The sequence below is a fragment of the Oncorhynchus tshawytscha genome, linkage group LG25, assembly GCF_018296145.1.
Source record: "Oncorhynchus tshawytscha isolate Ot180627B linkage group LG25, Otsh_v2.0, whole genome shotgun sequence".
In the NCBI taxonomy this organism is placed as follows: Eukaryota; Metazoa; Chordata; class Actinopteri; order Salmoniformes; family Salmonidae; genus Oncorhynchus; species Oncorhynchus tshawytscha.
Window position 1 is genome coordinate 12,981,890 of NC_056453.1, and position 27,563 is coordinate 13,009,452.

Consider the following 27,563-nt stretch of genomic DNA (forward strand, 5'->3'; position numbering starts at 1 on the left):
GAGAGTAGGGAAATCAAGTGATGAAATCATCAATTCCTCGCCGTTTGACAACCCTTCAGTTCCCCTCTCGTGGTAGATGGCGAGATTGAAGTCACTGCTCAAAAGCCCTCGTTATCAAGAACAAAAGAACAGGACCGCTACTACAGGGATTTTTCCAGGTACTGCAATCACTGTCCTCCTCGATGCCCATCCATATTGATAGTGGAAAAGGGAAATGAGTGACATATCACTGCAACGTAGTCTGCCAAGCTTCGAGTTATCAGCACTGGCTGGCTGCAGGGGGCTTCAGAACTATGACTCTTGTTCCGGTCTCATATCCCAGATGCCATGATTGGCTTCTCCACTAGTTGTGTTCAAGATGTCAAGTGGTTTTTGTTGCGTTCTTTTGCCTTTTCTCTTGTGCCACTTAACAAAATAGAAGTAGAAAGCGTTCTAGTATGTAGCTATTTATACAAGCCATTTCATGCACTCTGTATTGCACCATGGTTATGTACAGATAGAACCGGCAGGTCTCCCTATCTCATTCTTGGGATGGCTATTCATCAACTTGCTGTTGTGGCAGATGGACATGTTGCTCCAATTAGAGACTAATATCAGTTGTGTGTATGTGTATTGTGTGTAAGTTCAATGAAGGTATCTGAGCAAACAGGACGGGGAAATGTACAGACAATGGAACAAACAAATCATCATATTATCAGACATTGGATATGTCAAATGTCCACAAATGTGAAATATAGATACACCATTTAAAAGATGTTCACTTGAATGTTTGAGGGTAATGTACAGCTCCTTTATGAGCGTGTGGCCTAAAGAGTAGTGTCTCATTCTAATGCAGAACAGGAAACCAAACTCGGCGTACAGTTCGGGCCAGTTTCCCAGACACTAAACAGGACTAAAAAGCATGGTCAATATAGATTCTCCATTGAGACAGTTTTTTAATACAGGACTAGGCTTAATCTGTTTCTGGGAAACAGTCCCTTTAATGTCTGCACCTGAAACGTCGCTCATTTTCTATTCAGTCCATTTACCGTGTAGTTTACTTAGATTTTGGTGGAAATTATTCCAATAAAAACCACAAAGAAACATCATTAAGACTGCAAAATACAGCTTGGATGCAGCTATGAAGACGGTTGCCATAGTTACACAATATATATTACAAGGTCCTGCTGAGGGTTTCGCAAGGGCCCTCGTCAGCTTTCGGCAAGGACGCAGCAAACAAAATCCATTTGGAATCGGGTTGGTCTGAAATGTGGTATTTCTCTATGCCTCAACTCTTCTGAGTTCATTATGCTATTAGCGGGTTTTGTTGATGACATTTTTCAACCACCTCTGAGCAAAAACTGTAAACCTCCGAGTGAGAAAATGGCATGTGACAAGAGAGGGAGTGATGCTATTGTTTTGGTTTTCTCAGTGCCACTCTCTCTGGATCTGCATACAATGACGTGATCATGTAATAGCCTTCTGAAGACTTATTTGCTCCTCGAGCCAGAGCCTAAGCTTTTGTTCAGCGCGCAGGACACCAGGATTCAAACACCAATCGGTCACATATGTTAATCAGAAGCATTCATTAGCATGTAAGGAACTGAGTTTAAAACAAATTTTCAATGTTGCACACCTAATGACCTAAACTCATGCGTTAATTCATCTTGATGCAAAACACATCTTCATCCTTCTTTTCTTTGGTTTCCTTTCTACGGGAGTTGTGTGGTTTGCATATGCATGCTTAATTAGGAAATATATGGAAACCTGTGGATGGGTGGAAATGTATTTATTTTTTCTTCGACTTTAACAGGAAGCATGCTATGGCACATTTGAATTAAACAGCAACATGGATAGCTCAATCATATACAGATATCAGCTCTTAACTTGATCACTCTTGGCGCATCAGGAAATTTGAATGAGCCCTGTGAGTCCCTGAAAATGAGCAGTTCTCTTTCTCGTCATGGGCGGAGGTCGAGTCATTGGGATCAGGGCTCGCTATCAAAATAATTGTCACACTCGCTCGCTCATACGCTAGGCTTAAGTCCTATTACTATCCTATTACTATACGTATACTAAGGACAAAATTCTAGGAAGTACTTTTTTTATATTGTACGGAATGCTTGTCAAATAGATAAATCGCCCTTAGTCTGTTCAACAAGTACTATGTTGTTCCAATTTGTAAATACCAAACCAGAGGGCAAACATATCTTGAAAGACTTTGGAAGACCTTGAAAGACTTTGGACTTTGGACTTTAACATTAAGATAACACCGACATCTTTTCCCCCCCAAAAGTTGTTGCAATTGAGATCAGCTATGTGGGGGAATTTAGCGCATACTGATGGTTTAACGAGACATCAGCTGGCAATAATCTAGTGACATCGATGGTTGCAACAGGCCCCTTGTTATTTGATTATATTCCAATAGGCTAAATTCTGTAGGATATATATAGTCACATAATAAAAGGTATGAAAATCAAAAATAGGCTAGCCTACTGTTTGTGTTTCCCTGGCTGAGGTGATGAGCTGATTTGGGCCATCAATTGATTGACAGATGTAGGCCTTCTGTAGAACAATAAACTGTCCTCCAGTGTGGATGCTCAACAACGTTTTATAGTTAGGCTATGTATGTATATTTTTTTAAATGCAACATGTACATTTTTGGTCCCATGTTTCATGAGCTGAAATAAAAGATCCCAGAAATGTTCCATACGCACAAAAAGCTTATTTCTCTCAATTTGTGTACAAATTTGTTTACCCCTGTTAGTGAGCATTTCTCCTTTGCCAAGATAATCCATCCACCTGACAGGTGTGGCATATCAAGAAGCCGTTTAAACAGCATGATCCTTACACAGGTGCACATTGTGCTTGGGACAATAAAAGGCCCCACTAAAATGTGCAGTTTTGTCACACAATACAATCCCACAGATGTCTCAAGTTTTGAGTGAGCATGAAATTGGCATGCTGACTGCAGGAATGTCCACCAGAGCTGTTGCCAGATAATTAAATGTGAATTTTTCCACTATAAGCCACCTCCAACATCGTTTAAGAAAATTTGGCAGTACGTCCAACCGGCTTCACAACAGCAGACCATGTGTAACCACGCCAGCCAACCTCTACATCTGGCTTCTTCACTTGTGGGATGGTCTGAGACCAGCCACCCACATAACTGATGAAACTGTGGGTTTGCTCAATCAAATCATTTCTACACAAAATTCTCACCTTCAATGGCCACTGGCACGCTGGAGAAGTGTGCTCTTCACGGATGAATCTCTGTCTCAACTGTACCGGGCAGATGGCAGACATCGTGTATGGCGTTGTGTGGACGAGTGGTTTGCTGATGTCAATGTTGTGAACAGAGTACCCCATGGTGGGCGGTAGGCATAAGCTACAGACAACAATTGCGTTTCATCGATGGCAATTTGAATGCATAGAAATACTGTGACGAGGTCCTGTAGGCCGTTGTCGTGCCGTTCATACTCTGCCATCAGCTCATGTTTCAGCATAATCTTGCATGGTCCCATATCGCAAGGATCTGTACACAATTCCTGGAAGCTGAAAATGTCCCAGTTCTTCCATGGCCTGCATACTCACCCATTGAGCATGTTTGGGATGCTCTCGATTGACTTGTACGACAGCGTGTTCCAGTTCCCGCCAATATCCAGCAACTACTCACAGCCATTGAAGAGGAGTGGGACAACATTGCACAGACTACAATCAACAGCCTGATCAGCTCTATGTGAAGGAGATGTGTCTCGCTGCATGAGGCAAATGGTGGCCAAACCAGATACTGGTTTTCTGATCCACTAAAGTTATATTTGTGACCAACAGATGCACATTTGTATTCCCAGTCATGTGAAATCCATAGATTATGCCCTAATGAATTCATTTAAATTGACTGATTTCCTTATATGTAATGTACCTCAGAAATATTTTAGAATTTTTTGCATGGTGCATTTATATTTTTAGTCAGTGTCGTTATTGTCTTTGGTGTGGACTGAAAGCTTGTATTGTGTGGCTTTATTTTTTCATTTCGTAAAGCTGTCAAGGTGTTTATTAATTTCAGGCTATCCAAAGACGATTTTGTTGAGCTGAGACACTTTGATGTGTACATTTTTAATTTTTTAATTTTACCTTTATTTTACTAGGCTAGTCAGTTAAGAACAAATTCTTATTTTCAATGACGGCCTAGGAACAGTGGGTTAATTGCCTGTTCAGGGGCAGAACGACAGATTTGTACCTTGTCAGCTCGGGGATTTGAACTTGCAACCTTCCGGTAACTAGTCCAACGCTCTAACCACTAGGCTACCCTGCCGCCCCACATTATCAGACTATTCAATTTTACTGATTGAAAACATTTAAATGAATGCAATTAACTTGTGCCTCAGGCTGGTCACTAGATCGCCCAGCACTCATGAGGCTTGGAGCCGGAGCACGCTGCTTAGACCACTGCGTTACGGCAGATCACAATGCTCTAGCAAGCACTAAGAATACCATGAATACTGATGATACAAGGCGCATTGTTTTAATAATTTTGTTTTGAGCCTTCCCCAATCCATAGCCTTAACCACTCAGAATGAATGCCTAAACTGTTAACCTTTGAGTTGTTCCTGTTTTAACCCTGTAACCACAGAGAATTCATATGTAGAAAATAGATGAAAAATTTTCCCTCAAAATCTGTATGCAAGTGTACCTACAAGAATTGATGCTGTTTTGAAGGCAAAGGGTGGTCACACCAAATATGGATTTGATTTAGATTTTTCTTCTGTTCACTCACTGCATTTAGTTAATTGATAGATATAATCTATTAACATGTCTATTTTTGAAAACGTTCTTACTTTGCAGCATTTTTTCACATCTGCCTAAAACTTTTTCACAGTACTGTACGTCAATTTAATATAATCCACGTAAGAATTAACTCGAGACGCGCTGTAGCCTGCACGTAGCCTACATTAGGTACCATGTAGGTACGGTGTGCATTGTATACAAACAGTGCTTCCAGCTGCCCCCTGGTGGCGATTCTAAATATTTATTCAGATTTTTAAATCCTCCTGCTCATGAATTATTTTCCTCCTGCAACAAAAAGGGATCAAATTAAGATCTGACATCTGAAACATCAAAGAATGCTAGTTTTTTTTCAGTAAATTGGTGTGAATTCTTCACATGTAGCCTATATGTTCAGCAACCAGATTCTCCCTGAAATACATCCCCCTCAAAGCAGTGTCTTAATTACTTTTTAAATTTATATACAAATCAGAATGTGTCTCTTTGTGAAATGGAGGAAGGCTGTTCTATATTCCTGGTGAGGCGGATGCTAAGACACATTGATTGGAAGCAGAGTTCAAACATACTTTCACAGATTTCTAGAGATCCAGATTCCCTGATAGGATTCCCCCCCCCAGCTTTCAACTTCCACCACCCACGCACACACTGTTTGCATAAGGAACATTTGCATGATGTCTTGATAGTCCCACTGACCAAGTAATGATACCTTTATTACAAATACAGTGGGGCAAAAAAGTATTTAGTCAGCCACCAATTGTGCAAGTTCTCCCACTTAAAAAGATGATATTTTATGATTTCATAAAAAAATCCTACAATGTTATTTTCTGGATTTTTTTTCTCATTTTGTCTCTCATAGTTGAAGTGTACCTATGATGAAAATTACAGGCCTCTCTCATTTTTTTAAGTGGGAGAACTTGCACAATTGGTGGCTGACTAAATACTTTTTTGCCCCACTGTATATATATTCTCACTTAGGTAGACTTGTGTGCTTTAGTTTGAGGCCAGAAAACCTTGCATGTATTGATTTCTTTAGCTTGAAAAAAGAGACAAATAGGATGTGAACGAAAAGTGGATTTTAGAATGTGTCCAACATGTTTCTTTGTTTTATTACCGAATTGATAACATTGATTGTGTCATTTCCTCACGTTGCGGATAGCAGCCGAGTTAAGTGCACAGTATTGCTTTAAATAGTCTATCTATGCATGTTTCATTTGTGTAGAGAAATGACTGGTTGAACTGTACAGAGTAGCCTGGCCTGACCCATAGAATAACACACATCATCTCTATGGAATTCTAGATCAGACCCTTCTCACTGTGTTAATAGCAGTTTCTCACCAGTGCTTCCACCCAGGTACCCCCTCAGTGGTCTCCCTTCAGTCCCTGCCTCATTATAGGCAGTCAGATCTATCAGGTCTAATCCACTCTGCCAACCTCCCTGGAGGCCTTCTGAACCACACTCAACATCATCACCCATCAGCTGCTGCCCAAGTGGTGACCAGCCATGCCAACACCCACTTTGCCCAGTGCCACGATCAAGAACCCCATGCTGGAGATTTCAGGGATGCATTCCAAATGGCACCCTTTTCCCTACATACTGCACTATGTAGTTGAGAGGGTGTCATTTGGGACACAGGCCTGGATTGGACAGAGAGGGGAAGGTTTTGACTCGAATGCCTCTTTATGAGGTGTTGTACATTCTGGTTATTGGGTTTAGACAGGTACCTGAGCAGGTCATCAAATGCTTAAATCAAATCAAATCAAAGTTTATTTGTCATGTGCGCCGAATACAACAGGTGTGGACCTTACAGTGAAATGCTTACTTACAGGCTCTAACCAATGGTGCGGGGGAAAAAAGGTGTGTGTGTGTGTTGGTAAGTAAAGAAATAAAACAACAGTAAAAAGACATTCGAAAAAAAGAGTAGCAAGGCTTTATACAGACACCTGTTAGTCAGGCTTATTGAGGTAGTATGTTCATGTAGGTATCGTTAAAGTGACTATGCCTATATGATGAACAGAGAGTAGCAGAAGCGTAAAAAGAGGGGTTGGCGGGTGGTGGAACACAATGCAGATAGCCCGGTTAGCCAATGTGCGGGAGCACTGGTTGGTCGGGCCAATTTAGGTAGTATGTACATGAATGTATAGTTAAAGTGACTATGCATATAAGATAAACAGAGGGCGAACGATGATGGAGATTTGATTAGCGAGGACTTGGGTATCTCAATGAGGTCTACTGTATGAGGTCTGGAACCACTGAGCTCTGTCTGGTTCAATGTTGTGGTTTAAAACAAAGGATATGACTCAAAGTTGCCTCATTTGACAGTACAACCAATGATATATTAACAAACCCATGTTAACTAATTGACAACTAGCCATATCCCACCTCCATGTGATTGCAACAAACTAGCCATATTAGAGCAGTCAACAGAGTTATTCATGCAGTGTAGCCTACACCGTGACATTCTATGAGAGAACACTGCATATTTATGGTCAACATGAACCCATGGAAGTGTGTACATATGTAACAGCCATCTTATGGTAAGGGAGGCAAACGAGGAGCCCATTTGAGAACATCTGGCAGGCCTAACCAACCTGAGGACAGGAGGATCACACAGAGTGATCCATAGCTTTTGTATAGGGCCCCTCAGCTGGCAGACGCTGTATCTTCTTTGTTCTCTATGACGCAATATGCTAAGCTTTTCTAATATAGACACTGTACAAACAGAACGTTTCATAGGTGAGCATGAATACAGTATGGGAGGGTAAGGGTTAAACCATGTGCAGGCCATTTCCATTTCCGCAATTAACTCGAAGAATATGAGGATATTGATTTACAACCGTCGCTAATTCGTTCATTTCCTCTACAGTCTCATCCTTAACATCGCATAATCCTGGAATCTGCACAAACCCGAGTCCCACTAAATGAATCCGTATCACACCAATTTAGTTGATTATTTATTTACTAACAAGCTAAAATGATATTATAAGGTACACATACACAAACACACAGTCTAGGCTATTGATTAGAACTTAGTACAATGAAACAGGTCCCTAGCGGGCCAAAACAATATGACACGTGTTACACAAAATCGGGATTTAAAAAGAGAGACAAAGAGAGCGTGCACTAGAGAAAAGGACATTTGTAAACTATGCTTAGTTTTTCCGTAACACCTTGCCCTGAACTGCGGGATCAGAAAATAATGGATCAGAAAATAATGTCATTATTTGTCAAAGGTCTCCGATGGGGTGTCTCTTCGTGGACCGGGTTCGCCTTCTCCTCTGATGACGGACTTCTTTGGTTACCGGGTGTAACTCTCTGATTGTCCACACGATGTCAGTGTCCTTTCTGTTAGTGGTCCGTTTCCTCACCCTTGTTCTGAAAGGGGTTCTTCTGAGTACGGTCAGCCGTGTAGCTGACCGTACTCAGGAATGAAAGCAGTGTAGACACATGATTCCTTGGAATGAAAGCAGTGTAGACACACGATTCCTTGGAATGAAAGCAGTGTAGACACACAAATCCTTGGAATGAAAGCAGTGTAGACACACGATTCCTTGGAATGAAAGCAGTGTAGACACACGATTCCTTGGAATGAAAGCAGTGTAGACACACGGTTCCTTGGAATGAAAGCAGTGTAGACACACGATTCCTTGGAATGAAAGCAGTGTAGACACACGATTCCTTGGAGAGTGGTAACCGGTGGTCCTGCTTGAATTCACCCTCTTAGATTGTTAATCGGTTCCTTTATCTTCTTCAACCTTGTGTTGCGTTTTGGGTTGTGACTAACGAGAACTTTGGCTGCAGCACGTGGTCACCTAGTCTGAATGTAAATTCTTAACTCACATGTTTTATACCCTTGGGTCAGAAAGGGGCATTTCCGTCTTTATGGCAAGTTCTCTGGGCATAACTAGTTACGAGGCTTGGTCTGGATTTGACTCTGATCCAATTTAGACAACTAACTTCACATTTCATCTTTACAAAAACATTCTCTTTGATCTGGAAATTTTCCACAAAACGTACAGTATGCAAACATCAGGTACATATTAGGAAAATTCTTCAAGTTACAATGTTTTCGTTATAGCGTCGTCATTTAACTTTTAATCGCATAACAAAAACGACATTAATTTTCACATTCCATTTTTCGTCATTACCACCATTTTGGCTGATGAAACATATTGTCCCAACGTCCATTTAAAGTCCATCCATTTGCCATTTACTGTTCTGAGGTAGGTTCTCCATAGCCTCATCATACATTCCATTCTTCCACACTGAGAGGACAAAGGGATTTTATCTGCTGCTTTAAGATTTACAATGGGCTGGAGGTGTCATAAACTCCCCCACCTCCATACCTCTCGATACCCCGCTGATGGGTGTGAGAGATGTCTCTGTCGGATTGTGGTCCACGGTAATCTGACCCAAACAGGCAGCCATGACACATAGGACAGAGCAAGCAATGCGATGTAAAATGTAGGCTTACACAGAGCAATTATAGTATTTCAAAAGGCTAGGATGTTAGGTGCTAAAACATTTTGGCACTACCTAAGCTGCAGCTCTAAGGTGTACAAAAGGCTTGTGGTTTGGAAAGTACACTTCTCTGCTGGAACGGCCTGCCAACACAATGGACTGTGGGAAAGGCAGTACCACCAGGAGAACAACAAACGGGAGAACAACAAAGAACATTTTAACAACACTATTTCCACAGTCAAGTCATTCTCTGTGAACATTCTGAGCTCAGTTCTTGACAGATTTAAGCTCCAGTCCAGTGGAAGGATTTTTGGAGGGTCTTTAGCTGTGAGCCTTGCATGGACCCAATGCTGTCTGTCCACCATGGTTTGCCAAGCCACATGGGTGTTATGTTTGTCCCTTGTATAATTGGATAATGACAAGACTGTAGAGGATTTTACATGGGTTCTGTTGGATCGAAACAATGGCAATACATCCAAGTCTTCTGCCCTCAATCTGCCTGTTCCCTCCACGGCCTTAGCTGTTCACTTGCAGTATGGTAACCTCTTTCTTTCTCTCTTCCTCTCTCTCTTTCTTTGCAGGCTGTTGAAACCAACCTGGCTTCCAAGGACAGTCACTGGGTGTTTGTCAATGAGGTAGGCAAAGACAAGAGTATTTATGTTAATGCTGTTTTTACATCTCTCTCTATCGTTGTCTGGCCCCCTCTTTGCTTCTTTTCCCTCTCTCTCTCTCTCTCTCTCTCTCTCTCTCTCTCTCTCTCTCTTTTCTCCTCCTAACTACTATCTTTGCCCCCCCTCTATATACCCACAACAATAAAAAACAGTGAGTTGATGATTAAGGGAACATCCTTTAGACATCTTTTAGCTCAGGAGTCACCCACAGTGACTGAAGTTCAGTAGCACCTTGCAATGTGCGTGTCTTATAATGTTCAGTGAAAGCACACTGAGCTCTAACAAAAGGAGTGTTCATTGTTTGATACAGCGCATTACAAGCATTGCCAAGTGGTTAATTAAGGATGCCTGAGCGTTTCCTCTTGGTCTGTTTACATTTCAATATGCCTGATTCTCCCACATCCACTTTAAGCATTTGCAGTTCAGGAAAACAATTCTCATTTTATGAATTATAAATTCTAAACTGTCATCCCTTGCTTAATTTGCCGGTGTTGCCACTCTGCCAGTTGCAAATTAAGAATTTCAATTCCAGAAAGATCTGTTTTAACAGTTCTGGTACCGCAATCCACTTATTTAAGTATGCCACCATACAGAGTCTAGGTGTGCGTATTTTCCCGATATAGTATACTACTTTTTACCAGAGCCCAATGGGAATAGGATGCCATTTTTATGACGCAGCCTAGATCTTTGCCATAGACATAGTCTGGGTCTCTGGACCACTAGGATGCCACACTTGTTTTTCAGTATTGGCTGAAAGACTGAGACCCGGGAGGGAGGCGAGGGGGCCGAGGCCGAGTCAAGACCAAGACCAGAACAATGCAAATCTAATCTAGTATTTCCGCGTTCATATTTCAGAAGAACGTATCCGTATCTTTAGACATTCAGAATGGTGACATAATGCATGCAGAGAGAAAATAAAGAGCCACTCTAAAAATGATCACTAACCCAAATAGGTCTCTAAATAATAGATAAAAAGACAAAATATATAACAACTTCCTCAGTCTGCCCTTACTAATACACTGAACCAAAATACTCTAGTTTCAGACTACTAATTATCCTTACACCTCTGAAGACGCGACTTCCATGCCAGTCGGAAGAACTTAGGTGTTTTATCTCTGAACATTCAAAAGCTGATTTCTCCACCGACTGTCGGATAACGGGAACCATGGGGTGTTAACAACACTAAGGTGGAAACTAGAGATCAACGACTGCCAATGTGTTCAGCCTGAGACATGCCATTTTGTTATCCTTACGCTCACACCTCACCATTGTTACAGCCCCCTCCTCTCCCTTCCTTAATTGTCACAGACCCCCCCCAAAAAAAAAGTGTTCAAAAGTAAAATGGTAAAACATAACATATCTAATTAAATAAAACATGATTAAAAACAAGTATTCAAGATGAGCCAAGACATAAGTACAATTTAAAAAAAGTTATGAAATAAGTTAGATTAAATTGTAAAAAATATATACAATTGCACTGTAATGCCGGGACGCCCCTTGCACCGACATGCTGTGCCTTAGACAGCTGTGTACAACATAAGTCATAAGTTAAAAAATATATTCCAAAACCCTTTCCAAAAAAAAAAAAGTTAGGGACGCAACAATGTTTTAAAATTGCAAGCTCTCCTCAACAATGCCATAAACATTTATAAAAACATACACAATATCAATACTTTTTTCTAAACCATAAGTAATAAGGAGTTAAAAAGAAAAAAGAAGAGGGTAATGTTCTGTATAATACAGTTGAAGTCGGAAGTTTACATGCACTTTAGCCAAATACATTTAAACTCAGTTTTCACAATTCCTGACATTTAATCCCAGTACAAATTCCCTGTTTTAGGACAGTTAGGATCACCACTTTATGTCAGATTAATTTAAGAGAATGATTTATTTCAGCTTTTATTTCTTTCATCACATTCCCAGAGGGTCAGCAGTTTACATACAGTCAATTAGGACATTTTGGGAAGCCTTCCACAAGCTTCCCACAATAAGTTGGGTGAATTTTGGCCCATTCCTCCTGACAGAGCTGGTGTAACTGAGTCAGGTTTGTAGGCCTCCTTGCTCGCACACGCTTTTTCAGATCTGCCAACAAATCTTCTTTGGGATTGAGGTCAGGGGTTTGTGATGGGCACTCCAATACCTTGACTTTGTTGTCTTTAAGCCATTTTGACACAACTTTGGAAGTATGTTGGGGTCATTGTCCATTTGGAAGACCCATTTGCGACCAAGCTTTAACTTCCTGACTGATGTCTTGAGATGTTGCTTCAATATATCCACATAATTTCCCTCTTCATGATGCCATCTATTTTGTGGAGTGCACCAGTGCCTCCTGCAGCAAAGCACCCCCACAACATGACGCTGCCACCCCCATGCTTCACGGTTGGGATGGTATTCTTCGGCTTGCAAGTCTCCTTCTTTTTCCTCCAAACATTACGATGGTCATTATGGCCAAACAGTTCTATTTTTGTTTCATCAGACCAGAGGACATTTCTACAAAAAGTATGATCTTTGTCCCCATGTGCAGTTGCAAACCGTAGTCTGGATTTTTATGGCGATTTTGGAGCAGTGAATTCTTCCTTGGTGAGCAGCCTTTCAGGTAATATCGATATAGGCCTGTTTTACTGTGGATATACACTGTAGATACTTTTGTACCTGTTTCTTCCAGCATCTTCACAAGGTCATTTGCTTGTGTTCTGAGATTGATTTGCACTTTTCGCACCAAAGTATATTCATCTTTATGAGACAGAACGCATCTCATTCCTGAGCGGTATGACGGCTGCGTGGTTCCATGGTGTTTATGCTTGCATACTATTGTTTGTACAAGATGAACGTGGTACCTTCAGGCATTTGGAAATTGCTCCCAATGATTAACCAGACTTGTGGAGGTCTACAATGATTTATTTTTTTGTCTTGGCTTATTTCTTTTGATTTTCCCATGATGTCAAGCAAAGAGGCACTGAGTTTGAAGGTTGGCCTTGAAATATATCCACAGGTACACCTGCAATTGACTCAAATGATGTCAATTAGCCCATCAGAAGCTTCTAAAGCCATGACATAATTTTCTGGAATTTTCCAAGCTGTTTAAAGGCACAGTCAACTTAGTGTATGTAAAACTCTGACCCACTGGAATTGTGATAGAGTGAATTATAAGTGAAATAATCTGTCTGTAAACAATTGTTGGAAAAATTGCTTGTGTCATGCACAAACTAAATTGCCAAAACTATAGTTTGTTAACAATACATTTGTGAAGTGGTTGAAAAATGAGTTTTAACGACTCCAACCTAAATGTATGTATACTTCCGACTTCAACTGTAGGTAAGTGTGGGTGTTCTGTATTTACAGTGGCTTGCAAAAGTATTTACCCCCCTTGGAATTTTTCCTACTTTGTTGCCTTACAACCTGTAATTAAAATTTATTTTGGGGGGATTTGTATATTTGATTAACACAACATACCTACCACTTTGAAGTGACAAAGCATTTTTTATTGTGAGACAAAAAGGAAATTAGACAAAAAAAACAGAACTTGAGCATGGATAACTATTTACCCCCCCAAAGTCAATACTTTGTAGAGCCACCTTTTGCAGTTATTACAGCTGCAAGTCTCTTGGGGTATGTCTCTATAAGCTTGGCACGTCTAGCCAATGGGATTTTTTCACATTCTTCAAGGCAAAATGTCTCCAGCTCCTTCAAGTTAGATGGGTTCCTGCTGGTGTACAGCAATCTTTAAGTCATACCACATATTCGCAATTGGTTTGAGGTCTAGGCTTTGACTAGGCCATTCCAAGAAATGTAAATGTTTCCCCTTAGACCACTCAAGTGTTGCTTTAGCAGTATGCTTAGGGTCATTTTCCTGCTGGAAGGTGAACCTCTACCCCAGTCTCAAATCTTTGGAAGACTGAAACAGGTTTCCCTCAAGAATTTCCCTGTATTTAGCGCGTCATCCATCATTCCTTCAATTCAGACCAGTTTCCCAGTCCCTGCAGATGAAAAACATCCCCACAGCGGGATGCTGCCACCACCATGCTTCACTGTGGGGGTGGTATTCTCAGGGTGATGAGAGGTTTTGAGTTTGCGCCAGGCATGCCGTTTTTCTTGATGGCCAAAAAGCTAAATTTTAGTTAGTTTTAGTTTTTCTGACCAGAGTACCTTCTTCCATATGTTTGGGGAGTCTCCCACATGCCTTTTGGCGAACACCAAACGTGCTTGCTTATTTTCTTCTTTAAGCAATATTTTTTTCTGGACACTCTTCTGTAAAGCCCAGCTCTGTGGAGTGTACGGCTTAAAGTGGTCCTATGGACAGATACTCCAATGTCCACTGTGGAGCTTTGCAGCGCCTTCAGGGTTATCCTTGGTCTCTTTGTTGCCTCTCTGATTAATGCCCTCCTTTACTGGTCCATGAGTTTTTGTCGGTGGCCCTCTCTTAGCAGGTTTGTTGTAGTGCCATATTCTTTCCATTTTTTGATAATGATTTAATGGTGATCCATGGGATATTAAAAGTTTCGGATATTTTTTAATAACCCAACCCTAATCTGTACTTCTCCACAACTTTGTCCCTGACCTGTTTTGAGAGCTCCTTGGTCTCCACGGTGCCGCTTTCTTGGTGGTGCCCCTTGCTTAGTGGTGTTGCAGACTCTGGGGCCTTACAGAACAAGTGTATATATACTGAGATCATGTGACAGATCATGTGACACTTAGATTTCACACAGGTAGACTTCATTTAACTAATTATGTGACCTCTGAAGGTAATTGGTTGCACCAGATTTTATTTTAGGGGCTTCATAGTAAAGTGGGTGAATACATATGCACGCACCAATTTTCATTTTCATTTTTTTTGTTGAATTATTTTTTTCATTTCACTTCACCAATTTGGACTATTTTGTGTATGTCCATCACATGAAATCTATTTAAATTACAGGTTGTAATGCAACAAAATAGGAAAAACTCCAAGGGGTATGAATACTTTTGCAAGGCACTGTAGGTAAGTGTTTGCTTCTCAAAAAGTGTCTTGAGAAGCTGGTGTGAAGAGTCAGTGAAAATAGTCTCTAAGGTGCAGGTAATTGTCTGTGGTCTATTTCACATCAGATGTTTTGGGTAGGGCTGCGGTAAACTTGGATTGTTGCTCCGGTTTTCATTCTGATGCCACTTTTAATTCCCATAAGCCCGCTTGGCCCTTCTTCTCCGGAATGCTTCTGCGATCAAGTCCTCAAACTAAGGGGAACGCCAGGAGGGGAGGTTATTAAAAATGCCGACTGTCCATAGCCTGTGAAATTACAGAAGACAATCACTTATTTTGCCCAAAAATCTAACTGTCTTGAACACTGGAATCTAAAAGCTGAAAAAGAAAACACTAAAATCTTTGGAACAAGTCTAAACTTTTCAAAACTCAATACTGTATCTAGAATGTATGGATTGTTTTACATTTATAAACTAACTTGTCTCTGGCGACACCGCCTTCACTTTTTTATGTCCTGTTTCTTTGCTCTGTCTGGGGTGTCCGACGACTTATGCCTCTCTCATTCAGTCCAATACCGATTTTCATCTAAGGAGTCAGTGTGGTGTATTACACTGAATATAAATGCAACATGTAAAATGTTGGCTGAAATGAAAGATCCCTGAAATGTTCCCCATGGACAAAAAGCCTATTTCTCTCAAATTTTGTGCACAAATTTGTTTAGTGAACATTTCTCCTTTGCCAAGATAATCCATCCACCTGACAGGTGTGGCATATCAAGAAGCAGATTAAACAGCATGATCATTACACAGGTGCATCTTGTGCTGGGGACAATAAAAGGCCACTCTAAAATGTGCAGTTTTGTCACACAACACAATGCCACAGATGTCTCAAGTTTTGAGGGAGCATGCAATTGGCATGCTGACTGCAGGAATGTCCACCAAAGCTGTTGCCAGATAATTGGATGTTAATTTCTCTACCATAAACCACCTCCAATATTGTTTTAGAGAATTTGGCAGTACGTCCAACCGGCTTCACAACCGCAGACCATGTGTATCCACGCCAGCCCAGGACCTCCACATCCGGCTTCTTCCCCTGTGGAATAGTCTGAGAACAGCCGCCCGGACAGCTGATGAAACTGTGTGTTTGCATAACCAAAGAATTACTGCACAAACTGTAAGAAACCGTCTCAGGGAAGCTCATCTGCGTGCTCGACGTACTGGGCAGATGGCCGGTGTGGGCAAGCGGTTTGCTGATCTCAAAGCTGTGAATAGAGTGCCTCATGGTGGCGGTGGACTTATGGCATAAGCTATGGACAATGAACACAATTGCATTTTATCTATGGAAATTTGAATGCACAGAGATACCGTGACGAGATCCTGCCCATTGTCATGCCATTCATCCGCCTCATGTTTCAGCATGATAATGCACAGCTCCATGTTGCAAGGATCTGTACACAATTCCTATACGCTGAAAATGTCCCAGTTCTTCCATGGCCTGCATACTCATAAAACATGTCATCCATTGAGCATGATTGTGATGCTCTGGATCGATGTGTATGACAGCATGTTCCATTTCCCACCAACCCCTTTTTGGAGCTGGTGGAACCTGTGTGTGCTTGGGCTACCGTGAGCTTCCTAGTTAGGTACCCTCTGAGCTGGCTTGGGGCGTGATTGTATGTCCCCATAATATGTTATACAGAGTGACCGACTAAAGGGGAACGTACAGTTATGAATATAACTACTGTTCCCTGAAGGAGGGAACAAGGTATAACATATTTTGTCCCTGCGCCGTCAGGGAACTTGGGCTCGCTGAAGACCTGTGCTAAATTGAGGAAACTCATGCGATCCCTGGTATCAGAGCCAGGAAGGCAGGTCTTCCGAGGGCTAATCAAGACTGGTCAAGCTATGTTTTTATCATGTCTTCTCAATACTAAGCTACTTCTTATCATGAAAGATATTTTGACTTAAATGTACACATTCGGGAACAGACCATTTTAAACAGAGATAGTGAGTGCTCAACTTTCAAACAATTTCCCCCACTCTTCCCTAGTAGCTGCACAGAGCAAGTTGACATTTATTGGGATGAGTCTTGTTCTGGAGGCACAGCTGAGAGATTTCCACTAGTTGGGCCTGCTGCAAAGTCAAAATTGGCTGTATATAGTAAAAATGCAGTATTTAAGGTTAGGCATAAAGTTAGCAGTGGACATGAATGTACAGGTAACTGACAAAATCATGGAAACACTTCAGCGATTGAGTGATACAAAGTATATTGAAAGCAGGTGCTTCCACACAGGTGTGGTTCCTGAGTAAGGCTGTGGCGGTTATGAAAATTCGTCAGCCAGTGATTGTCAAGCAAAGAACTGCAGGTCTCACGGTAATTGATCGATAATTAACACCAACCGAAAAGCCAGCGCTCCCCGATGCTTCGTTGGGTGGCTTCAGCTTTCTGGAAGAACTGACGCTGGAGTAGAGAAGCAGGTACAGTGACTGAACATTTAATTTTACACAGGACAGGAATGGGGCCAGAACCGGGTAACCCAACGACATACATTAGTCAATTCTGAAGCGGGGAACAGAGCTGGGGAACAGACAGATATAGGGGAGGTAGTAACACAGGTGATTGAGTCCAGGTGAGTCCAATGAATCTCTGATGTGAATGACTAGGGAAGAAGATGTGCGTAATGATGGTGGTAGGAGTGCGCAGCACAGGGCAGCCTGGCGCCCTCGAGCGCCAGTGAGTGAGAGAGGGAGCAGGCGTGACACTGTTGTAAAGAGAAACAATGTGCTTAATATTAGGAAAGTTGTTAAATAAATACAGTTGGCCTAGACTATAGAAAGCGAATGGGATCCTCCTCTTTTTAATAGAGGCCATCACTCTGTTTTCTGACGCAATTGCATAGCCTATAGAAATGTTGCGCAACATGAGCTCATGGGCTCTCATGAAGTGTTTGATTAGATTTTCGATCACATTTGCATTGATGTCATAGTGATTACAGGGACAATATAGTGCTGAGTACCAGGCAGTTAGAACGTTTGGTAGGCTGCTAATGACCATCAGCAGCATCATAAATTGGAGAAGCCTAATTACCGTAAACGATCACGTATAATTTCACTGCCTTCATGACTCGCAACCTCTGGTATGGTGGTAATACGGTCATGTAACAACACTATTCCTGAGTAAATTAAGCAATTAACATCCTATCATGCTTAAGGTCATGTATAAAAATACTGGACAGAACATTATTTTGCCTACCATGTCTATGCCCCCATATGATTACTATGTCCCCATCCACATGGCACAAGTGGTCACTGAATGGTTTGATGAATACGATGTAAACCATATACCATAGCCATCTCAGTCACCAGATCTAAACCCAATTCAACACTAATGGGAGATTCTGTAGCGGTGCCTGAGACAGCATTTTCCACCAACATCAATAAAACATCAAATGGTGGAATTTGTCATGGAAGAATGGTGTCACATCCTTCCAATAGCGTTCCATACACTAGAATCTATGCCAAGGTGATTTGAAGCTGGTCTGGCTCATAGTGGTCCAATGCCCTCTTAAGACACTTTATGTTAGTGTTTCCTTTATTTTGGCAGTTACCTGTATTATGAAAGGACTGTGGATGTTTGGCCTGGCAAAAGCATTTTTAGAAGCTGACTGAATGGGAGCTGATCATTCTGAGTTCTTTTTATTCCGCTGGGCTCGGCAGGTCTCAGGAAGAAATGACGAATACTCATTGTCCAAGACCGAGTCAAGACCGAGTAAACATGTATCTGACACCGAGACAAGACACTCAATTTGTGGACTCGAGACACACTGCCTACAGTCTGCTTTAAAAATATATATATACAGTGCCTTGCGAAAGTATTCGGCCCCCTTGAACTTTGCGACCTTTTGCCACATTTCAGGCATCAAACATAAAGATATAAAACTGTATTTTTTTGTGAAGAATCAACAACAAGTGGGACACAATCATGAAGTGGAACGACATTTATTGGATATTTCAAACTTTTTTAACAAATCAAAAACTGAATTATTCAAAATTATTCAGCCCCTTTACTTTCAGTGCAGCAAACTCTCTCCAGAAGTTCAGTGAGGATCTCTGAATGATTCAATGTTGACCTAAATGACTAATGATGATAAATACAATCCACCTGTGTGTAATCAAGTCTCCGTATAAATGCACCTGCACTGTGATAGTCTCAGAGGTCCGTTAAAAGCGCAGAGAGCATCATGAAGAACAAGGAACACACCAGGCAGGTCCGAGATACTGTTGTGAAGAAGTTTAAAGCCGGATTTGGATACAAAAAGATTTCCCAAGCTTTAAACATCCCAAGGAGCACTGTGCAAGCGATAATATTGAAATGGAAGGAGTATCAGACCACTGCAAATCTACCAAGACCTGGCCGTCCCTCTAAACTTTCAGCTCATACAAGGAGAAGACTGATCAGAGATGCAGCCAAGAGGCCCATGATCACTCTGGATGAACTGCAGAGATCTACAGCTGAGGTGGGAGACTCTGTCCATAGGACAACAATCAGTCGTATATTGCACAAATCTGGCCTTTATGGAAGAGTGGCAAGAAGAAAGCCATTTCTTAAAGATATCTTTAACTTTTTGGCAACAATGCAAAACGTTATGTTTGGCGTAAAAGCAACACAGCTCATCACCCTGAACACACCATCCCCACTGTCAAACATGGTGGTGGCAGCATCATGGTTTGGGCCTGCTTTTCTTCAGCAGGGACAGGGAATATGGTTAAAATTGATGGGAAGATGGATGGAGCCAAATACAGGACCATTCTGGAAGAAAACCTGATGGAGTCTGCAAAAGACCTGAGACTGGGACGGAGATTTGTCTTCCAACAAGACAATGATCCAAAACATAAAGCAAAATCTACAATGGAATGGTTCAAAAATAAACATATCCAGGTGTTAGAATGGCCAAGTCAATGTCCAGACCTGAATCCAATCGAGAATCTGTGGAAAGAACTGAAAACTGCTGTTCACAAATGCTCTCCATCCAACCTCACTGAGCTCGAGCTGTTTTGCAAGGAGGAATGGGAAAAAATTTCAGTCTCTCGATGTGCAAAACTGATAGAGACATACCCCAAGCGACTTACAGCTGTAATCGCAGCAAAAGGTGGTGCTACAAACTATTAACTTAAGGGGGCTGAATAATTTTGCACGCCTAATTTTTCAGTTTTTGATTTGTTAAAAAAGTTTGAAATATCCAATAAATGTCGTTCCACTTCATGATTGTGTCCCACTTGTTGTTGATTCTTCACAAAAAAATACAGTTTTATATCTTTATGTTTGAAGCCTGAAATGTGGCAAAAGGTCGCAAAGTTCAAGGGGGCCGAATACTTTCGCAAGGCACTGTACACTGTTAACATACATAGCATATATACAGTGCATTCGGAAAGTATTCAGACCCCTTGACTTTTTCCATGTTTTGTTATGTTACAGCCTCATTCTAAAATTGATTAAATAAATAAAATGCTATTGTTAAATATGGAGACCCTGCATGGATCATTTGCTTTGAACATCATCAGACATAATATTTGTTGCTAATATAGAAATGTGTTTAATTAGTGTAGCCTTAGATGTTCTTTGTTGTTGTTCAATTACATTTGACATCAGTCAAAATGAATAAGAAAAAAACTATTCTAAATAATACGTTTCTGAGAAAAGCGTTAGGATATGGATTTTCTTTAATAGAGAGATCAGAAGTTTGCGTGACTCAGATGTTCCAGAGTTGTATAGAATCACGCAGGGAAGCAATTCTTTACATTCAGCATCACTCCATCAAGGAAAATATAGTATTCTATCTTACAAAGATATCTACATATATTTCAGGATGTATATCCTGGAAATAATCAGAGTTCATGTAAACTGTATGAGATATTACCACTAGGTTTCTAAAATCACAATCTCTTTTTGTCTTTGTCTTTTCTTTTAATAATTTTAAGCACATTTTAACAGGTTGAAGACCTATCAAACACTTTGTACTTTTTTGTAACACTTTTTACATAGACACGGCCCTGTTGTTACTTCATATCTCAGCAATAATGCCTTGCATTATGCCTGGGAAGAAAGCACTTCAATTTGCTCAACTTGCTACTGACTCAACCATCAGCTCAACTTACCATAGTGCAAACATTTAGACTATTAGCCCCTACAGCTACAATGGTGGCCTTTCATGCTAGGTTTAGGACTTCATATTAAAGCGTATAGAGACCCCAATTGATGTATAAACAGTCTAAAATTGATCTTCTTTGGTTTAGACACAAGCATCATGAAACCCCTAACCTCTAACTTCATTTTACTTTGTGAAAATCCCATTTTTGGATGTAACCTGCTTAGCACTTTGTCCATGTTGTTTCTTCCTCCATGAAAAAATGACCTTTTCTGAAATATATGGTCAAATTATTAATTTTGTGTATAGTTTCCTAGAAAAAAAGGTGTCTCAGGTTACCCCTTAGGCTCAGCTTACCCCTTAGGCTCAGCTTACCCCACTCCCCCCTACTGTGTGTGTGCACTGTTAATAATTTAGGTAAAAAAATTATGTTGCTTTTGAGGCTGCTTGTTAAAAACTATTTATAGTTTTTCTGTCAGAACCAGCGAATCGTTTTTCATCGTAATATTGAGCCTGCAAACCACCATATTGCACTTTCACACTGTGTGGCTAGCTTGTCCTAGCTGAGACACTCTAACCTTGGTGTTGTACTATCAGACAGATCTTCCAGAACTATGCTGTAGCTTTACATTACTTATTCATCTGCTACAGGGGCTGCAAAGGCCCAGGCCAAGATCAACACTACTCTGTCTAAATAAACATGAGTGTTTATGAAAGAGATCATGGACTTTTGCCAGGGGTAAACAGTTGTGTCCTCCATCCAAATATCCGTCTGTAATACGCTGAGTGTACAAAACATTAAGAACACCTTCCATTCTTGATACATTCTTGATGCACATGTGAAACTTTTGAGTGTGAAAAACCCAGCAGTGTTGCAAAACCCAAAATGGTGCACCTGGCACCTACTACTATACACCATTCAAGGGCACTTAAATATTTTGTCTTGCCCATTCACTCTCTGAATGGCACACAAACACAATCCATTTATCAATTGTCTCAAGGCTTAAAAGTCCTTATTTAATCTGTCTCCTCCCCTTCATCTACACTGATTAAAGTGGATTTAACAACTATTTGTGACATCAATAAGGGATCATAGCTTTCACCTGGATTCACCTGGTCAGTCTATGTCATGGAAAAACCATGTGTCCAATGTCTCGTACACTCATTGCAAGTCCATAATCTATTGTCAATCGTCCCTACCCTGGGCCACACTCCTGTATGGGGCTTGAGAGTCTAGAGTAGCTTGGCTCCAGTCTTCGGACCTGTTGGATGACCAGATGGTCTTCCCCAGGGGTTGGCATGATAGAGGCCCAGTCTGTACAGCACCTGCAGTTGTTGGAGTGTGAAATCCAGAGGGGCATGGGAGGCCAGGCTCAGAGCGTGGAGAAGAGCTTTAGGAGGCTAAACCAACCCCCAACCCTCCTCCTGGCCTACACTGCCTTGGGGATTTCCAGATGTACATTTACCTGAAAAAATCAGTGTGTAAAACTTTGGCATCTTTATGTGGAGAAAATAAGAATGTGATGATGAGTTAAACATTACCCACACTGCTTTGCTTCCTAAATTTGTCAGAGAATCTGCACTTAACTCATGTGTCAGCTCTGAGTATTATTTTATAAAGCTGCAACCAGCATTTATTTCCCCTATATCACATTATAATTGTCGCATGAAAGAATCATGTCAAACGGTCAGCAGCAGATGTGCCTGTTATTATTACCAAATCATGCAAGAATCAACTCTCTCATTGATGTGGAAGTGATATAGAACCGTAGGCTTCCCTGCTGCTTCAGACAGACAGAAAGCCCAAGCAAGCAGAAAATACCACAAAAACAAAGAAATATGACAAGACAAGCCAACAGCTGTGGTGGTGGGGTGAGCAGGGAGCCTGGGAACTGGCAGTGGCTGACTAGCACCTATCCTGGGGGTGGATGTGGTGGGTGAGATAATGGGGCCCTGGGTCGGGTGGGTCTCCCCGGCAGGAGCTCAGAGATTGCCTGGAGGCTGAGTGAGCTATGTGTTGTCAACAGCAAGCAGACCCAAGGAAAACGAAAGAGCAGAAGGAATATGCTCTTTCACCATGAATCAAAGCATCCTTATTCCTACTAGTCTAAGAGATTCATCCTAAGGATGCAGCTCCTGCAGCACTGCCACCTGCTGAGACCGAAGCTGTCCTAATATGGACACCGTACACCATAGATTTCTGAGGACACAGCTCTCGCTTAAGTTTTCCCTTTTCATGACTCTTTCACTTGGACGTCAAACATTTAAATGACCAATTTCCCTCTGACACACTCTTTTCCTCAGCGGATATTGCAGTTTCTACATGCAGAAAATTGCTTGAATATTGATTGCGGGTTTCCATTCTCATGTGCATTGTGCTGTTTAGATGGGTTTGGTCACTGTGCCCATGCCTGTTCTGAATCAAAATGAAAATACTCTTCAGGTACAGTGTCCGTATAAGGACAGTCTCAGCAGGACTTGTCGGTCTTGTCAGGAGACTGACAACAACTGATAAGACTGACACTAGTCCAACTGAGACTGTTTTTATGTGGTGACCATACACAGGGACTCTGTTCAACCTTGTCATAGTAGTTACAGGCAGGACAGTTTTTGTTTCAACTTCACCTCTATAGAGTTTTTTTATGCTGCAACATGTCTGTCCCCTTCTCTCAACCTCTCCCCTTCTCTGCCCCGCTCGTTATAGGAGATCAGCGACACAGAGATCATGGAGCTGGCACACAGTGCTTTGGGGCGGATGACAGTGATTCGTCAGATCTTTCCTCTGTGGAGGGACAGCAACGTGCGCTGCATGAGGAACAACCACCGCATCTCCTCCCTGCTCTGTGACCCACAGGAAGGATACCTACAGTCACTGGAGGTCAGTTCAACAAGGGACCTTTTCTGGCACCTTCACATCAAGGTCTTACAGTTGAAGTCGGATGTTTACATACACTTAGGTTGGAGTCATTAAAACTTGTTTTTCAACCACTCAACAAATTTCTTGTTAACAAACTATAGTTTTGGCAAGTCGGTTAGGACATCTACTTTGTGCATGACACAAGTCATTTTTCCAACAATTGTTTACAGACAGATTATTTCACTTCTAATTCACTGTATCACAATTCCAGTGGGTCAGAAGTTTACATACCCTAAGTTGACTGTGCCTTTAAACAGCTTGGAAAATTCCAGATAATGATGTCATAGCTTTAGAAGCTTCTGAAAGGCTAATTGACATCATTTGAGTCAATAGGAGGTGTACCTGTGGATGTATTTCAAGGCCTACAATCAAACTCAGTGCCTCTTTGCATGACATCATAACCTGAAAGGCCGCTCAGCAAGGAATAATTCACTGCTCCAAAACCGCCATAAAAAAGCCAGACTACGGTTTGCAACTGCACATGGTGACCAAGATCGTACTTTTTGGAGAAATGTCTTCTGGTCTGATGAAACAAAAATAGAACTGTTTGGCCATAATGACCATTGTTATGTTTGGAGGAAAAAAGGGGGGGGAGCTTGCAAGCCGAAGAACACCATCCCAACCATGAAGCACGGGGGTGGCAGCATCATGTTGTGGGGGTGCTTTGTTGCAGGAGGGACTGGTGCACTTCACAAAATAGATGGCGTCATGAGGGAGGAAAATTATGTGGATACATTGAAGCAACATCTCAAGATGTTGGAAGTTAAAGCTTGGTCACAAATGGGTCTTCCAAATGGACAATGACATCAAGCATACTCCCAAAGTTGTGGCAAAATGGCTTAAGGACAACAAAGTCAAGGTATTGGAGTGGCCATCACAATGCCCTGACCTCAATCCCAAAGAAGATGTGTTGGCAGTACTGAAAAAGCGTGTGCGAGTAAGGAGGCCTACAAACCTGACTCAGTTACAACAGCTCTGTCAGGAGGAATGGGCCAAAATTCACCCAACATATTGTGGGAAGCTTGTGGAAATGTTTTACTTCAAGTTAAACAATTTTAAGGAAATGCTACCAAATGATAATTGAGTGTATGTAAACTTCTGACCCACTGAGAATGTGATGAATTAAATAAAAGCTGAAATAAATCATTCTCTCTACTATTATTCTGACATTTCACATTCTTAAAATAAAGTGGTGATCCTAACTGACCTAAGAGAGGGAACTTTTACTAGGATTAACTGTCAGGAATTGTGAAAAACAGAGTCTAAATGTATTTGGCTAAGGTGTATGTAAACTTTCAACTTCTACTGTATATGCCCAGGGTTGAGAATCTTTCCTGACCATGTTACCTGACCAGGGGCCCTAGTCCCGAGTTATTCCTGGTCAGGAGATTTGTTCAGGAAAAAAAGTCTATCCCCACATATGACATTCAGAGCCAAATTGCACTTGCGCTTCATTAATATGTTTAAGGTCGATCATAAGAAATAACAAGTATGTGTATTGAATACATTTGAGTTCTATGCCAATGTTTTCTTTTACTGTTATCTGATGCTGCCAATGGGACAAAGTCAGTGACCCCTGTCACATGTTATGGCAGTGATAGCCCCAGAATTAAAGAGCCTTCTGATTGTTTAGAGTATCACTGAGCCTGTGACCTGGGGGCCCCTGAGGCCCCCGAGGGTCAACAGCACATACTGTATTGTGTATCTCCTATTGCGTGACAATGGATGATGAGAAGTTACACAAGGCTGGGCTATTGACATGTGCTGGAATACAGTGACAGGTGTTTGGGGTCTGAAGGACAGATAAAGAAAAGTTGGTTGAGAGCATATAAATATATATCAATAGGAGAATGGGGATGCCAATTCTTGTGATTCTATTTCTATGGTTGAGAGGACAAGGATGCTAGCGAGGCGTTAGATACCCTGTGGTTCCTATTGACTCATTGGAACGGCTGTCGTAGGTGGAAGAAGGAGAGGACCAAGGTGCAGCGTGGTACGTGTTCATGATCTTTTAATTACACTGAACACTAGAACAATAATAACAAAACGGAACATACGAAACAGTTCTGTCTGGTACAGAGACAGAGACAGAAAACAACTACCCAAAACTCAAAGGCGAAAACAGGCTGCCTAAGTATGGTTCTCAATCAGAGACAACGATTGACAGCTGCCTCTGATTGGGAACCATACCAGGCCAAACACCTAGAAATACAAACATAGAACAAAACATAGAATGCCCACCCCAACTAACGCCCTGACCAACCTAAAATAGAGACATAAATAAAAGGAACTAAGGTCAGGATGTGACAGTACCCCACTCAAAGGTGCGAACTCCGGCCGCAAAACCTAAACCCATAGGGGAGGGTCTGGGTGGGCATCTGTCCGCGGTGGCGGCTCTGTCGCGGGACGTGGACCCCACTCCACATTAGTCTGTGCCCACTTCGGTGGCGCCTTTGGAGCGGGAAACCCTCGCCGCCGACCCCGGACTGGGGACCCTTTCAGCGGGCCCCGAATAGACGGGAGACTCCTGCAGCGCCGGACAGGCGGGCGGCTCTGGCAGCTCCTGACTGACGGGCGGCTGTGGCAGCTCCTGACTGACAGGCGGCTCTGGCAGCTCCTAACTGACGGATGGCTCTGGCAGCTCCTGACTGAAGGGAGACTCTGGAAGCGCCGGACAGGCGGGAGAACCTGGAGGGAGGAGATGGAGAGACAGCCTGGTCCTCGGAGGAGGCACAGGATTGACTAGGCCATGGAGGCGCACTGGAGGTCTCGAACTAAGGGCCTGAACAAGCCGTCCTGGCTGGATGTTGATTTTAGCCCGGCACTTGCGGGGCGCAGGCACAGGACGCACTGGGCTGTGCAGACCCACGGTAGTGCGTAGGGCTGGTGCCATATAACACGGACCGAGGAGAGTCACTGGAGACCAGATGCGCTGAGCCGGCTTCATCCCTCCTGGCTCGATGCCCACTCTAGCCCGGCCGATACGAGGAGCTGCGATGTAGCGCACCAGGCTATGTATGCGCACCAGGCTATGTATGCGCACTGGGGACACCGTGCGCTCGGTCACTCTCTCTCCACGGTAAGCACGGGGAGTTGGCTCAGGTGTCCTACCTGACTTTGCCCCGTGCCCCGTGTGCCTTCCCCAATACATTTTTGGGGCTGCCTCTCGGGCTTCCTTGCCAGCCGTGTTCCCTCGTACCACTGGTTCACCTCTCCTGCTGCCTCCGCTCTCCTGGCTGCCTCCACCTGTTCCCATGGGAGGCGATCCCTTCCAGCCAGGATCTCCTCCCATGTGTAGGATCCCTTCCTGTCCAGAATGTCCTCACATGTCCATTCCTCCTTCTTACCACGCTGCTTGGTCCTTTTGTGGTGGGTAGTTCTGTAACGGCTGTCGTAGGTGGAAGAAGGAGAGTACCAAGGTGCAGCGTGGTACGTGTTCATAATCTTTTAATTACACGGAACACTAGAACAAAAATAACAAAACGGAACATACGAAACAGTCCTGTCTGGTACAGAGACAGAGACAGAAAAGAACTCCCCACAACTCAAGGGCGAAAACAGGCTGCCTAAGTATGGTTCTCAATCAGAGACAATGATTGACAACTGCCTCGGATTGGGAACCATACCAGGCCAAACACCGAGAAATACAAACA

General features: G+C 42.3%; 1 protein-coding gene across 3 annotated transcripts in view; it reads left to right on the forward strand.

Annotated features, from left to right (window-relative positions):
• LOC112224244 (glutamate receptor ionotropic, delta-1) overlaps positions 1-27,563 on the forward strand; it is a 417,302-nt gene that overhangs the window by 313,815 nt on the left and 75,924 nt on the right. For all 3 annotated transcript variants that reach the window (XM_024387684.1, XM_024387685.1, XM_024387686.1), the window contains 2 exons: positions 9,805-9,858; positions 23,698-23,871. In XM_024387684.1, the coding sequence (XP_024243452.1) occupies positions 9,805-9,858; positions 23,698-23,871 (228 nt within the window). The remainder of the gene's footprint in view (positions 1-9,804; positions 9,859-23,697; positions 23,872-27,563) is intronic.